The following is a 16,822-nucleotide window of genomic DNA, read 5'->3' on the forward strand; positions in this document are numbered from 1 at the left end:
AGGAAGGAAGGAAGGAAGGAAGGAAGGAAGGAAGGAAGGATGGAAAGAAGGATGGAAGGAAGGAAGGATGGAAGGAAGGAAGGATGGAAGGAAGGATGGAAAGAAGGAAGGAAGGAAGGAAGGAAGGAAGGAAGGAAGGAAGGAAGGAAGGAAGGAAGGAAGGAAGGAAGGAAGGAAAGGAAGGAAGGATGGAAGGAACAAAGGAAGGAAGGAAGGAAGGAAAGAAGGAAGGAAGGAAGGAAGGAAGGAAGGAAGGAAGGAAGGACAGAGAAGGAGGGAGGGAGCAGCAAGTTGGGTCAAGGCCAAGGGGTAAGTATAAAAGTGGAGCAACAGAGATTCACAAATCTTTGAATAAAGCTCGGATGGACATGAGAAAACAAGAAACAGAAAGAGGTTAAGTGAATTAGCCAAAGTCACATGGGATGAATAATATGGAAATAGGTTTTGAATGACAATATATGTATAACCTAGTGTAACTCCAGGAAGGGGAGGGAAGAGGGAAGGAAGAGAACATGAATCATGAAACCATGGGAAATTTTTTTTAATTAAATTTAAAAAAAAATTTAAATCTACCCCCCCCAAAAAAGTCATGGGTTATAAGAAGCAGAATGTCTGGTTTAATTCATATCTTTTGACCAGTTACATTTTAATCTTTAAAAATACATAGGACCTGCTCATTTCTTAAATTACTTTCTTCATGTTGCTTAGGAATAAAACTTATTTGACCTCCTATTTCCAGTCAGAGGGGAAGAAATAGCTTTGTCAAGGTTGGAGGAAAAGGAGAAGGCTTTTACAATATACCTAAACCTTGAGTGATTTAATACCCTTTTGCCTTAATAAGAATTGGTCCATTGTATATTAGTTGGGCTGCTAGAATATCCAAATTATAAATGGAGATCAGAGGTTGAATTTGGAGTTTGTCAAGGAATCTGAAATCAATGAAATTAAGCCTAATTTAAACCTTTCTCAAAATGTCCCAGAATCCACTAAAAATGTCTTCCTTCTTAGCTTGTGGTGCCAATATAACATAACTTAAATTCAAAAACCATTTTTAGAGGGAAGTCCCAAGAAAAATTAACCAATGGCTTATTGGCACCCATAGCTGGTTAAAAAGTGGTTGGTGAAACTTTGCTTAGAAGAATGCATAACTTTTGTTTTCTCTCTGCATGCTGCTGCTAACATCAGCATCACAGCACCTTGATCCTCTTATCTAGGAATAGTGACTATATCAAGATTTTTATTTGTACATACATACATTTTATGTCCAAAACAAAGAGCAGAAGGAGTCCATTTCTCCTCACTGACCTTGAAATTTTTGCATTGGCTGGATTGATTAATACATGTAATTGAGGTGCTATCATCATCATCCTTTTATAGATGAGAAAACTGAGACTGAAAGGTTAAGGGGCTTGTCCAGATATAGAGAGATAAGTAAATGTCTGAGGTAGGATTCAAACTCAAATTTCCCTTACTCCAAATCTATTACTATATCCACTATACCACTTAGCTGCCTAATATGGGGTGATTGCAGGAAAAAACATTCTGAGAGGAGGGGCTCTAGACTGACCAGTTGCCACTAAGAATGACTGATTCAGCCATTTGGATGCTATGTTCTCAGTGAGGTTATTGAAGGTAAGGAAAGGGGTGAAAGGAACAATGAAGAATTGGGTCACTCAACTGTATCTGCTATCCTAAAAAGTAAGTTTTTCCAGTTGAATGAGTCTTCAGGGTACTCCAGAGACAGAAATGCTAGACGATGGGGTGATTGCACAGATGAGTAGGCTTAGAATCCTATATGTCCTTTTTCAGCTATCTCCATTATATCATTTAACCCCCCATGGTGGGTATCCTATTCCCTGAACCAAGAAAGGATCTGTTCAAATGGATGCTTATATCATTCAGATTACTATTCATTGCCAGGCCATCTTAAAACTGAAAGGGGAATAAAGAGGATTGTGCTGGAGCCAGCTCCAGACAGCTTCCAAGAGTCAATTTAAACATTTTCAGGGTTAGCATTTACACCTCGGAAACTGGTAGTCTTTACAAATTAAGGCTCCATTGTCTAGACATAAGAAAGTGATGGAGAAAATGGTAACAATGCAGATTAAATGTAGCACTTTTTCATGCCTTTTTGGAAAGCCAGTTGTTAAGCATTTTCTGTCACACCCCTGAATAAGAGACACAGAAAGATAACTTTCTCCAACTTCATTTTCCCCTAATAAACTAGCCCTAATATGTCCAATATGGGCTCAAGGGAAGATGTCACTTCTCCTAGTGTCAATACACATGAATTTACCACATAGCTACATATGTCTGTTTTTTTCCTATCCTAAAATTGCCCTCTAATTCTCAGGACTGGTTTTCTTCAGGTTTATGGTGTCTGAGAGGAGAAATCCTGTATCTTCTTTGAACTTTATGTGAAATTTCTAGCTGTTTTGAAAGGTAGTACTTTTGAGATGATCTCAAGGCAGGAAAAGTGAAGTGGCAAGGTTCAGAGTATTCATATCACAGAACCAGTAGTGTTTGTGTATAGAATGTATAATTCTTGTGTGGGTTGTCTAAGTAAATGGCTCTTAAAAAACCATCAATGTTGTACAGTTGATCCAGTATTAACATGAAGTCAGAAAATCCTGTATTCCTTTCCCACCTATTATATTTGCTAGCTACATGACTACGGCCAAGTCACTTAGACTTGCCAAGCCTCTCTTTCCTTCTCTGTATTATTATAGGGTTGAACTAGAAGTCCCTGAAGGCATTCTCCATGTACATCCATGTGCACAGATGTAAATCTATATGTGTCTGTGATTCTTTGATTGTATATATATATATATATATATATATATATATATATATATATATATATATATAATCTAGCATGGATGGTATTCTTTATTCTCATCACAGGAAGAGTCCCATTCCAGGGACATATAACTTGGTAGGTTTATCCATGCTTGACAGGTTCTAAAATCTTGGGTGAGGTGTAGAAAGACTTATTGCAGAACCAACTCTGCTTGATTGAGACTATAAATGATTTTGTCAACTGGCATTTGTCTTATTTTCTCCTGAGTTCCTATAATGACAAATGGGGAGTTTGGCTGGGGTGGGGGTGGGGGGAGCAATTTGGGCCTAAGGTAAAGGCCTGGTAAATACTAAGAGTGAATAATGCTTGCTTCACAGCCTGGTTTTCTAAAGGTATGGAGTTACGAGATGAAGTCAATCTCAGCTCTACCTAATTCCCAGGCTATTTTCAAACAGGGGCTGTTATTTTCTGCTGGGGAGCCTGGCACCATCTTTACATGTTTTTCTTGTGCTCTTATTATAGGGTAATGCATTGTACTTCAAATCTGCCAGAAATGTTACAGTGAACATACTCAATGACCAGACTAAAGTTCTTACTCAGCTTATCACAGGTAAGGAAGGAAGTGGATCTCCAATACATGGAAGAAACTGGGGATAGACTATCAAACTATACTGCGAAGAGAGTATACTGCAGTGTAAATTGCCCAAGTCAAGCAGAGTATACACTCTAGAATGATTCCATTTAACATAGCCTTTGGCCATGTGACAGTTTTATAGAAGTAAGCAACGCCCTAGTGTTTTCCTACAGATTCTCAAAATGTAAACAGGGAATTGATTATTATTAGAATAACAATTGCAGTAATAAACAGAGACCATGGGGTAATGGTAATCATGCCAAATGATAGGATAAGCTGGCCCATGCAATTTATACCCAATAACAAGCAGGCAGCATTCTGCTCTTGTGTAGTAGAAGGTAAGAAAAGAGTGAGGAAGAACACCTTGTTCTTCTAGGGCTGAATTATACATCCAGAGAGAAAATACCAAATGCTTGGCTTCGGAGCTAGGCAAAAAACACACAGATGGACGTTTCCATTTGGAGAAGCCAGTTGTCCAAATGTCCCAAAACCTTACCCTACTGGAAACATCTGGAATTAACACAAATTAACCCAAGCTATAGGGAAGCAGTTGCCTTTTGTTGGCCAGATGCCCCTACTACTAGAAGGAAAATCCATTTCCATCTATCATATTATGCTTGGGGATAAAGTCTTGGAAAGTCACCACTTGCAGGTGGTTTTAGAGTGTGTTGTTTGTAGCAAGGACTACGAATGTGAAATGCTTGCACCCTCCACAAACTGAAGGACTGAGGGATTGGCAGAAATGCTGAATGGCAGAGCCTGTAATCCATAAACATGTTGTTTCTGTGTTAGATTGGATTGTCGGCCTCGCTTATATAACATCTGGCTGGCAGTCACAATGCTAAATAATTAAATAAACAGCTTCAGTAAGCAGTGATTTAAGTGTGTGTGTGAAAATTGCCTCAAGGAGAGAAATAAATCCAACCTCTAGCTCCCAGATTCCTACATTTGAAAGGGAGTTGTTTAGCCTGTTGATCATTTGCCATTTATTTGCAATGGAATATTTGGTTTCCTTGAGTGAGTATGCTTTGATAAAGCTGGACTGCCCAAACCACTGTAGTTCAGCCAGCTAGAATCATCCAATCTCTCTCTCTCTCTCTCTCTCTCTCTCTCTCTCTCTCTCTCTCTCTCTCTCTCTCTCTCTCTCTCTCTCTCTCTCCTCTGTCTCCATCTCTCTGTTTTTTCTTTCCTTTTATCTTTCTTTTTCTCTCTATCTATTTGACTGTATGTCTTTCTCTCACTCTAGCACTTCTCCAAGTAAGGGTGGAAGTTAGAGACTGATGCTATTAAGATGAGCCTTGCAAGATGCTTAGTGGCCAGAAATCCCAATTCCTGCATGAACCAGCCCTGCAGCCTTCTGGGAAAACCGATATATAGGATCCTGATTTGACTTTGAATAAAAACAAACAAATCAGCAAAAGTCAAGCTTCAAATCTGACTACAATGTCCTCCTCTATTATGCAGAATACATAGAATAGGCTACAGGGTCCCCATAGATCATATCTACGATGGCCTGTTATAAGATGCCAAAAGATGTATAACTTTACCTGTGGGGTCATGATAAGAGCACTAGATTTGGGGCCAGAATTTCTGGAGTCAGAAGTTTTGGAATAAATCCAATTATGCAAATTATTTCTAGTGTTTCTTTGTGTGTCTAGTGTTTCAAATCAGCTTCCCTTTCTGGACCTGTTTCCTTTATTTAAGATGAAAAGATTATCAGTCACCTTAACCAGAGCATCTCAATAGACTCTCCCAAATCTCAAATGTCATGAGCCTAGGATATCTGATCATGATCACCTCCTTCTTCTAAAAAGAGAGATTTGCTCTGGCATCCAAGAGAACATCAACAATCCCCAAACTACAGATGTGTTGTGCAAGTTAGTTATTCAATGGAAACATCTATTTTTCTCCATAGTGTTATAAATGGCAAATAAGTTGCCAGGCTAGCCCACACTGACAAATGTTACCTCAGAATACAGACATGAAATTAATAGTAGCCCAAAGCCTGGAATCCCATCCAAGCCCTAATGGTACTAGGAGTGCTTAAAGAAGGAACTCAAGACATCAGCTGTGTATGGGGTGATGCTAATGGCAGGAGAGTGGCTTATGGGTTATAGCTATTCATTCACATTATGGGCCCTTTAAAATTACTTTCCATCTTATAGTCAATACTAAGTGTTAGTTCCAAAGCAGAAGACCAAGAGCTATGTAACTGGGGTAAAATGGCATGCCTAGGAAGTGTCTGAGATCAGATTTAAACCCAGAACCTCCCATCTCTAATCCTGGATCTTTATCCACAGAGCCACCTACCTGCCCCTATGGACTCTTTTAAAGTCATATTGATAAACTGGGGCCTATAGATCAAGATTACTCCTTGATGAGATATACTGCTTAGTAGGGAGCTCTTTAGTCAGTCAGTCATGCACACGCACAGCTAACTTTACCTGCCACCTTGGAATGTTCATATTCTAGTCCCAATGTGGGACTTAGACATGGAGTTAACCCAGAGAATATCATTTCTCCTGGGCATTCTTCCGTTCCCTTTGCCTTTCTCTCTAAATTCCATCTTTAAAATTCCAGCCATGTCTAGATCAACTGGGGACGTTTGGCAGCTGTGAGTGAAGCAGACAAAAGGACAAGCCTCCCATATTATTGAGCCAGAAGCTACACTGCACGATCTCGGCCAATGCTGCCAAGTGCTGAGCTTTAAACACCCAGATAGTGCTGGCCTTTGGTAAATTCCATTGTGTGCTCTGGGAAGCCCTTAAAAGGAAGATAACTTAATTGTGTACTGCACTCTGAGTTCAGTGAAATAATTTAGGGTTTTTCTGCTCTGTAACCATCAGGCAGGCCACAAGTTCAGCAAGGTTTGAGGTTCAGAGTTAGCTCAAGGGGCTTATACCTAGAACTACAGCTTCACAGGGATTAAACTTGATGTTTGGTATAGTCAGGGACCAATCTATTGCCCTCTGAATTAAAGAGGGGAATCTATGAGGGGGTGGAGGGATGTATTATATTCCTCCTATCCATATCATTTTTGCAAAGCTGACATGCAGCCCTAGGCAGTATGTGTGTCTATTTAGAAGGAAATCGAGATGCTTGTGGGGATAGGGAAAATGCATCATTGCATTTTCTTTCAAGAGCTGGAGATTTAAATTGATGCCACTGTTTCTATAGTGAAGGCAATGAAGTTTAGTAGACTATAAACTCAGACTAGAAATCTAGACTCCTAGGTTATGGGCCTTACTGCTGTGTTACTAATTCATCCTGTGAATTTGGAGAAATTATTCTTCCTCTCTGGGCTTCACCTTCTCCCTTTTTATTCTAAAGCCATTCATTCAAGGCCCTCTCCAGCCATAAAATTATCATATTTTTTTCTATTTCTATGCTTTTTCATTTTTACCCTGGTAGTTGGCCCTGATCTTAAGTGATCCAAACCATACAGTGAAAGATACATTTTGATTTTTTATTGGACAAAAAAGCCAAGTATGAAAATTGAACTGATAATATGGGGGGAAATGCTCTAAAAGGAGTCCCTCATTCATTTCTGCCAAAATATTTGGCCTTTGCAGAAGTTCAAATGCAGAGTTGGTCTTTTGGACAAAATAGATCTTGGCATCAGGTAACAGTGAGTCAAAACAGATTCCCTGGGTAGCCAAGTAATTCCCTGCTTTTCAATGCAGCCCATGTAGGTAGGCCCTGTCCTAATTCTCTAAAGGAACCAGAGATATTACTGTCTGATATATTTCTGTTCCAGGACTTGAATGGATTTACATGACCTGAAAGAGTGAAGAAAGATTCCTAAAGTGTCCAACTTTCAATCCCTGGATTGAATCAGAATTTTAGGATCAGAGGATATATTAAATGGCAGATTTGTCCTTCAGCTTGTTGCCAGGTCATACCATATTCAAACCAATTAGATAATATTTTTAAGATTTTAAGGAAGAGATTATATAACTTCCCACAGTAACCAAGTTCAATTATTTTATATCCTAGGAATTAGTTTATAACTGGGCAAATATTATTATTCTCACATATAAGGTATAATATAAAACATTATAAATTTGTGTGTATGGGGCTTGTAGGACACATTACTTAACAAAGTTACTAATAACTTCTCATATATTTCACTTTTTTTTCTTTTTAATGAAAAGACAAGTTTATTTGATATATAATCATGATTATTTTTTCTTCTCTTCTCACTTCCCATTGCCATTCTAGGTCCCAAAGCAGTAGAAGCTTATGGCAAAAAATTTGAGGTGAAAACCGTCTCTGGAAAATTGTTGTTTTCTGCAGATGACAATGAAGTGGTGGTTGGAGCAGAAAGATTAAGAGTCTTAGGTAAGGACACTAGCATTGACTAAAAATCATATAATCCTACTGTGTACTTTTAAAATGACAGAAAAATGAGATTCCAGAAAAGTAGAGAGTTTAAGAATAGATGAGATTGTACTATCTCATTAAGGAAAGCTGGGAAATCTCTTCAATATGAAGCAGACAACATTTCCTGGATCAAACATGCAAAATGAGGAAGTACAATTAGACAATTTGACGTGGTGGAAAGAACATTTATTCTGGAGTCGTCAAACCTGGGTTTTTCCTCTCTATGTGACCTTGGCAATTCAAATAACTCTTTTGGCCTAGTTTTCCTTATCTATACAGTGAGGGAGATTGGATGGCATGATGCCTAAGGTCCTTTTTAGCTCTAAACATACTAGTCCAAAAAAGACAGTTTGGCTTTCAACTAAAGTAGATGATAGTAGATCATAATAAGGGACATCAGTATATATAATGCAATTAAAAGAACACTGGATCTAGAGACAAAAGACCAGGTTTTAGATATTACCTTTGTGGTACCAACTAATTATTTCATGTTCCTTATCTGTAAAATGAAGGAGTTGGACAAGAAGATTTCTAAGGTATTTTCTAAATCTAATTAATCAGTCAATAAACCAGCATTCATTCATTAAAAATCTACTTTGAGAGTCAGCTAGGTGGCTCAATGGATTCAAAGCTAGGCCCAATGATGGGAAGTCCTGGTTTCAAATCTGGCCTCAGTTATGTCATAGCTGTGTGACCCTGGGCAAGTCATTTAACCCCCACTGCCTAGCCCTAATTGCTTTTCTGCCTTGGAAGCAATGCATGGAATTGATTCTAAGACAGAAAGTAAGGGTTTTTTAGGGGGAAAAACACACACACCAAAAAAAAAAAAACCCATCTACTTTGTGCCTAGCACCATACTAGATACTGGAGAGAGAAAGGCAACAATGAAACAGTTCCTGCCTACAAGTAGCTTGCATTCTGCTGGAAGAGAGAGTATGTGCATATTTTAGAATTCCACTCCAAGTCTAATTCCTCAACCAATAGTTCCATTGGCAAGAGGGATCCTTAGAGGATGGCTGAATACTTCTCTTCCTGCCCCATGCCACACCAATTCTAAAGATAGCCCTAAGAGCCCGAGGCTTTGGGAAGGTCTCTCATGAGTTCCCATTGGTATGCTTCCCATTGATGATTAGCCAGTAGTTACAATTAGCCTTCAGAAAAGATATTTACCAATGTGTTATATTAAAAACAATTGGTACAAATGATCCCTTGCCAAAAGTCTAGGGCACACTCTCTCGCAAGTGTACAGAGGTCCATGGAAAGAGTGAGCTCAAAATTAAAGAATACAGTTGTATTGAGGAACATATGTAGTGTATGCATATGGCAAAGGGGTAACTCACAATTCCTCATTAATCATTTCTTGAGTCCATAGTCAGTATTTTTTTCTGGTTCAATGGGACACTTATCTTGAGGCTACTTCCTTCCTTTGGTGACTATCTCTCTACATCTATCAGTGTTCATGGTTGCTTGTGTTCATTCAAAGTTTATCTCTCTCTGCTCCCAGCTGGATGTATCTCCTGCTGGTCTTATCTTTGTAAGATATGATCAGCACAGTGAAGAAAGAGTCTAGTTCTAGTTCTCAGCTCACTCTCCCCCACCTGTACTACTCTCTGATATAAATCCAGGGCAATCCCAATCCTGGAAGCTTCTGAAGATTGTTTATGTCACTTATGGATCAGCTTTCTGTTTTATCCACTGCCTGACTAGACTAAGCCATAAACTAAGGTTCTGATCCTGCCTTACATTATCCCTATTTGACCTTGAATGAGTTATTTCATCCCCTACCTCAGTTTTTATCAAGATAAAGTTGATTAAATATCTTTAGAGTTTTCCTCAAACTACTGATTCTCTTCAATCACAAAATACTTCCTTCTTTAGTGTCTTCTTTTCATCCAGTGGTCAAAGTACTTTGTTCTTCCCCCACTAACTATGACCTTGTTCATACCTAGTTTGCATAATTGATTGATTGATTCCTATAAGAAGTCTGAACTTTCTGTGTTTACATTAGTTGTTACATACATAGGATGTAAATTCCCACTCTTAAAATTTGTATAAAGAATATAGATAAAATAAACACAAGTTAATGAAGAGAAGCCCTAACAGTTGGAGTAAATCATGAAAGATATTATATAAGGGGTGGCATTTGAGTTGAATTTTAAAGGAAATAAAGGGTTCTAAGAGACAAAGGTGAAGAGGGAATACCTTCCAGGTCTGGAGGACAACTTCTAAATATTAGGATTCCATGATGAAGGAGCATATCCCTTGTGGGACTAAACCAATGAGTATAAAACCAGGTAAGAATAATGACACCAGGATGATAATAACAACTGTGTTGAGGAGGAGTACAAGAAAAGGGGAGGCAAATATGATGAAGCCAATTGATAAAAGGTTTTTAAGAGCAGCCTGAAATTTTTGGAATTTATCTAATTATCAAGGGCTTATTGAGAGTAGAAGGGAGTAGAGTGCAGAGAATATTGGCCTGAGTTACTAAATAGCCTGGCTCACATTGTCTCTGGCTCTTTTCACCCTCTGCATCTCAGTTTTCATCTGTATCAAATGAAGATTGTGAATTAAATGTCTTTTGAATTCTCTAAAGCTGAAACATTTTTTGCTCTCTGTCCTCCCTAGCTCTGACATTCTATGTTTGATGCTCTAAGGTCCTTTTCAACTCTGACATTTGATGTTTGATATTCTAAGATCCTTTCAAGGTGTGACATTTGGAGTCAAGAGACCTGGTTTCAAATCTTAGCTCTACCACTTTCTATCTGCCATTGGACAAGTCAGATCACCTGTCTGGACCTCTGTTATTTTCCTTATTGATGAGATGACACTGTCAAATTAGTGCCATCTATAGTCCCTTACAGCTGAAAACCTATAATCCTAATCTACTTTACTTGACTCCTAAAGAGGCCCATGGTGCAGTGGATAGAAGGTCAACCTTGGAGTCAGAAGGATACTGAAAGTCCTGCCCCTGACAAAACACTGGTTGAATGATCATTGGCAAATGCCTTAAATTCCCAGAATCCCAGGCATTTCTCTAAAACAGTCACTTTTCAGAGTGTGGATAACTGATCCCAGCCCAAACCTAGACCCTTTCAGGGGATCTATGAAGAAAAAAAAAACTATTTTCACAATAATACTTATACATAATTTCTAACATAGTAAGTACTAATAGGTACAACCCACATGAACAAAAGTTCTTGAGCAGAGGGGTGGTTATCTGTAATCATTTTTAAGAGTGGAAAGGAGTCCTGAGATCCAAAAATTTGAGAACCACTAAGATTGCAACTTAAAATGAGTGACATTTAAATTGGTGGAGGGAAATTCCAAAACCAGTGTTTCCTCATATAGAGAGAGAATAGCTATCTCTCTATCTTTGTCTCTCTTTCCCCCTTCCTTGGATATGTGTATATGTATATGTATGTGTACACACATATATGTGTGTGAAATTATGTACATGGGTACATACATATATCTACATATGTGGATATTTGTGTTTATGTGTGTATATTCAAATGTTTTAATATACATGTATAGACATATGTCTGCATCTGTGTGTATATATAAATATATGAAGCAATTTCAAAGATTTAGAGAAGTTGCATTGCTTGGAGTCAAGGATTATGTGTGTGTGTGTAGGGAAAGGCAAACAGTGCCTAGTTCCTTCCAGGTTATTTCTGACCAAGAGATAATTGAAGAAAATCAGACTCCTCCTTCCCCCGCCTATTAGAATAAATCCTTTACTAGCACTAAAATCATCCTACAGAGGGGGGAAAAATGATGGTACTTTTAGCAAGATGGTTTTGCACAAACTGATTTTAGCACTTGCCATTAGTTACTGTGGAATGTTATGAGTCACAAGCTAGCTTTAAGGCCTGACTTTGAAAAGCTTAAAGATAATTTGGGGTGTTCAGATGTTCGGGTTTTATCATAGTTTAAATGATCCTGCTATGGTATATCTGAAAAAACATGCCCTCCTCTTCTACACACACAAACAATTATTTATGCTGATGCCTTGAAGCTAATATGAGTTTCTTGCTGCTGTAGCTTTTTTTAATCTCAGGGTTACATTTCTCGAGGTTTTTCTTTCAGAGTCAGAGCTTTGGGAACATCTGCCTCTGCCAATGTTGAGGAACATTTACTTTTTACTCAGGAATGGGGAAATGAAACTCTATGATAAATCTCCCTGCCATTACCCAGTCTTCTAGGACTCGAAACAGACCACTACACCAATTTCATACCCACCCAAGTCAATGAAATGCTTATAACCTGTGGCTGAATGAGCTCCCAGGCACATGTTACTTCAGTGAATGGAGGTTAGGATGGATACCTCTCAGGTAATTTTATTTTCAGGTAAATGAAAAGCTTTTATCTGCTAGCCAATAAATCACACAAACACTACAAAAGTTTCAAATTCTCCCCAATGGTGAGAAGTCCTAGTCCTTTATCCCTCATTGTCTTTAACCCTAAATAAACTGCCGATGGTTTCCTTTGGTCTGAGATGACTTTTGTGGATATTTCAGGCCATTATGTGCGAAAACTGAATGGAGGAAGAGCTATAACACATTGGTGGTCTTTTGGGAGGTGGTTATTGTTTTTGTTTTGGTGGTGGTTTTACTGGTTCCTTCCATCTCTTCTAACCCCTTCCTCAACCATGATTGAAAGTATCTGAATGTTTCTCAGACCAAGGTATGAAAAGAAACCCTGGTTTAAGGTTATATTAGAGCAAAATAAATTTGAGACATAGTTGTGTTCTTGTAGGCAAGTCTAGCCCTAAGAGAAATGGGGAAATGATGGAAGTATATGAATTGGGATAATTCCCTTTGAAAATAAGATAGAAATATAAAGGGCTTCAGTAAGGGAATGATAGTGCTCTGTTTTTCAAGATCCAGTCACCAACCTCCTACAGCCTATGATTTTCCAAAGCTTTGTGAATAACTATTTGGGCTTGTTCTCCTACACAGTGCCACAAAGTTGAAATGACTTGACCATAATCATATACCTAGTAAGTACTAGATGCTGAATTCAAACCCAAGATTTCTTAGCTCTAGGACCAACATTAATCTATGTGCTGCCTCCATATGTGGAGAGAATTTGAAATGAATCCAAATCTGTTTTCACTTCTTTTCAACAAATATTTCTTAAATACCTGCTTTGTATATGACACTATATATACTAAGGCACTAGGTTCACAGATATTAAAAGCCATAGAAATCCTACCCTCAAGAAGCTTATGATCATTCTAGTAGAAAAGGATGGGACACATTGTATAAACAAGTATGAAGCAAGGTAGAATGCATTGAGGGTAAAGAAGTCAAAACAAAATGCTTTAAGCAAATCTGAGTGAGACAGTTAGGCAGTTCTGTGGATAGAGCACAAAGCCTGGGAATGGAAGGTTATATGATCAAATCTGGCCTCAGATACTTCCTACTTGTGTGACCCTGGGCAAGTCACTTAACCCCCATTGCCTAGCCCTTACCACTCTTCTGCCTTAGAACCAATATATAGTATTGATTCTAAGACAGAACTAGGAGTTTTTTAAAAAAAATTTTGTAGTTTGCTTTGTACCTTAATCATTAAGATGAATTATTTGACAATGAGGCTGTTTGGTGAGAGGAGGGGAAGGATGGGCATTTAACACATTAATTACCACTTTGTAGTGCTTTGGTCCCTGACAGTGGTATTTTCTTATGACAACAGTATGACAATAGGTTAGTTGGCAGCAACTAGTGAGTATATATTTGTTCTGGAAGGTTGATTGAGGCAAAATGTTATCAAACTGCCTGCCAAAAATTATTGTTCATGAAATTCGAGAGAGGACTAAGGGAAGATCAGTGTAGACTTGAAAAAGCAGAAACAAAATGGCACTTGAAATGCAACTATGCTTGCTCGGAACCCCACTAATCCTTCTCCTCCATCAATAAAAGATTAATTATTCAGTTTGCTTGGTGGTATTTGGCACTAGGGAAAATTTGAAACTTGTCTTCCTTTTTCCACAGAACTGACAAAATACACTTACTAATGCACAGATCCTGCCATATTAATCTGTTTCTCTGTTACCTCTAGGATAAAATGTATAATCCCTTAGCAAAGCATTTGAGACCTTCTGAAGTCTGACTCTACTCTACCTTGGTCAGCTTTATTTATTTGTTATATTACTCTCCTCCATTTACCTATGGTCCAGGTGAAATAGATTACTAGATGTTCCTCTAATCTAACAGATAGAACACTGTACTGGGATTCAGAAATACCTGAGTTCAAATCCTCCCTTAGCTGCCTAATTCTGTGTGAGCTTAGGCAAGTCATACAATGGCTCTCAGCTTCAGTTCCCTCATCTCCAAGTTGCACTTAGGTCACAGGGTTGCTATGATAGGTAAATTATTTTATAAATAACAGGTATTAATTACAATGTTCTTTTGACCTCCTTTGCATAGGCAGTCTCACATGCTAAGAATGTAACCCCCCTCCATCATCTCTGCCTTTCAGAAACCATTCAGAATTCTTATGTTCCAATCAAGTGCCTCCTCCAAAAAGCTTCCATGATATTTTTAGGCATTGATATTCCCTCCCTCTTTTTCTTCCAATTATTTTGTTTTTACTTATCTATGTATGTGTTTTTTCTTTTAACCTCACCCCACCCCTCACCATATTTTACCAAGAGAATGTTAGCTCCTTCAGGACAGGTATTATTGCAGGTTTTACTTTGTTTTCACAATAACTAAGAACAGTACCTTATATATAGTTAGTGCTTAAAAATGTTGGTTGAATTGCTCTGAAGCAAGAGAATTGAGCAAAGCCCTTGGGATAGATGAATCATGCTGGAAGCATCCCTCTCCCCCAATTCACAGAACATGTTAAACTAACCAATATTTCAAGTATTACCTCTATGTTGAATCCTAAATCCATTTGTAGAGCTTTGATTTTTTTTTACCCAAGGCACCTCTTGAATTTGTAACTACCATTTAGGATTTGTCCATCCATCCATTGAAAAGAACATTATATATAAGAATATGAACCATTTCTCAGTTGATAAATGGTCAAAAGATAAGAACATTAGGGATGAAAAATCAAAGCTTTCTATAAATATAGAAAAAATGCTCCAAATCATTACTGATTAGAGAAATGCAAATCAAACATCTCTGAGATATTATCTCACTCCTATTGGATTGGCTAAAACGATAAAAGAACAAAAAGATCTTTTGGAGGGGATGTGGGAAAATGATGAGGCTAATATGCTGTTTATGATACTGTGAACTGATCCATCCATTTTGGAGAGCAATCTAGATTTATGCTTAGAATTATAAAACTGTATAGCTTTTGGAGCAGCTAGATGGCTATGGATAGTCAGGATTAAAGATAGGAGTTCATGGGTTCAAATCTGGCCTAGGATACTTCCTAGCTATGTCATCCTGGGAAAATCACTTAACTTCCATTACCTAGATCTTAGTATTGGTTCTAAGATGGAAGATAAGGTTAAAAAACAGTATATCTTTTGATCTAGCAATACCACTATTAGGCTTATTTCCCAAGATGATCAGGGAAAAAGGGAAAGAATCAGTATGTTCTAAAATAGTTATAGCAGCTCTCTTAGTGGAATCAAAGAACTGGAAATCCCCTCAATTGGGTAATGGCTAAACAAGTGGTGGCATATGATTGTGAGGGGCTACTACTACACTATAAGAAATGACAGAGCAGGGTAATTTTGGAAAACCATAGAAAGGTTTATATGAAGTTATGAAGAGTAAAATGAGAAAAACCAACAGAACATTATATATAATAAGAGGAATATTGTTTGAAGAATGACTTGTGTGTGTCCACCTCCAAAGAAAGAACTGATAAGTAGAAATAAGCAAGATTAAAGGTCTTGAAAATCAGGGGAAAGATTTTAAATTTTACTTGGAAGGCAATAGTGAACCACTGATAACTTTTTGGGTGGAGAGATAACAGGTGTCTTTGAAGGCATAGCATAAGTAGGACAACTAGGACTTTGCCTCAGAGCATCAACACTTAGAAGGAGCTGAGGGGATTCCCTACAGCAGGTAAAAATAACTTACCTGAGCACTTATTCATCAAAAATAATTAGTTAAAAGAGCAAAGTATAGATAAGACATTTCCTCACCCACATGGCTGACCTCAGCTGAAATGCCCCTTCCAGTCCTGCCCTATTCACCCTGGCAGCCGCATTCCCAGCAGTAGCCTCACAGTATCCTGTAATGTTAAGACATAATAACTGAGGTTCCTCCTCACCTACCTCTACCACACTTTTCCACTCAACTAAATTATTCTTTAAGAGAAAGAAATATATACATATATATATATATATATATAAATCAGCCCAAAAGTTATTAAAAGTATTTATTAAAATTTGCCCATCTCTGTACTAGACTCTGGAGACTTTTTTTGGAGGGGGGTGGGATCTAGACTTGTGACTCAATTGGTGTAAAGAACTCCTAGATGAGAAAACTTCTGCTAATAAAGATTGACACCTTTCCTGATATTTATAGTCTTAAAGTTGCCTTAGACAGTGAGAGATAAAGTGATTTAACTAAGGTGGAACTTGGGTGAGTTCATTTTTGTCCAGAAAGAGCTTCTGCCTTCTTCGAAGTTTTGCCCAGGAACCCGGATCAGGCTCATAACTATGTAATTTCAGATAGCATCTTTTATTTCTTTTATAATTTGATTTTTATTATTCAGAGTGGGAGAAATGGAAGAGCTTTTTTCAAGTGTATAGGGAACTTCTAGGGTAGAAAGTTAAAGCAGACATACAGCTATTCTGTAATTCACAAGGTTAGAGCATTCATTATTTTGGGCACTGAGAAATTGTGCACACCTTTCTGACTAAAAGACTTTTCCTCTGATCCTTTAAAACAAACTGCCTCTATTTTCTGCTTTAATTAGGGAAAATATTTTATTGTTTAAATTCTGTTCAGTAGTTCTTTGACTAAATAGAGCATTACCTCACTATGTAGTCACCATAAGCCTCTAAGCTACATTTCTATAAGTGT

At 37.9% G+C, this 16,822-nt stretch overlaps 1 protein-coding gene across 5 annotated transcripts in view; it reads left to right on the top strand.

The window, feature by feature from the left end:
- Positions 1-16,822, top strand: part of SGCD (sarcoglycan delta) — a 1,484,556-nt gene that overhangs the window by 1,307,873 nt on the left and 159,861 nt on the right. For all 5 annotated transcript variants that reach the window (XM_056821905.1, XM_056821897.1, XM_056821913.1 and 2 more), the window contains 2 exons: positions 3,323-3,410; positions 7,656-7,775. In XM_056821905.1, the coding sequence (XP_056677883.1) occupies positions 3,323-3,410; positions 7,656-7,775 (208 nt within the window). The remainder of the gene's footprint in view (positions 1-3,322; positions 3,411-7,655; positions 7,776-16,822) is intronic.

The sequence above is a fragment of the Monodelphis domestica genome, chromosome 1 (assembly GCF_027887165.1).
Source record: "Monodelphis domestica isolate mMonDom1 chromosome 1, mMonDom1.pri, whole genome shotgun sequence".
Lineage (NCBI taxonomy): Eukaryota > Metazoa > Chordata > Mammalia > Didelphimorphia > Didelphidae > Monodelphis > Monodelphis domestica.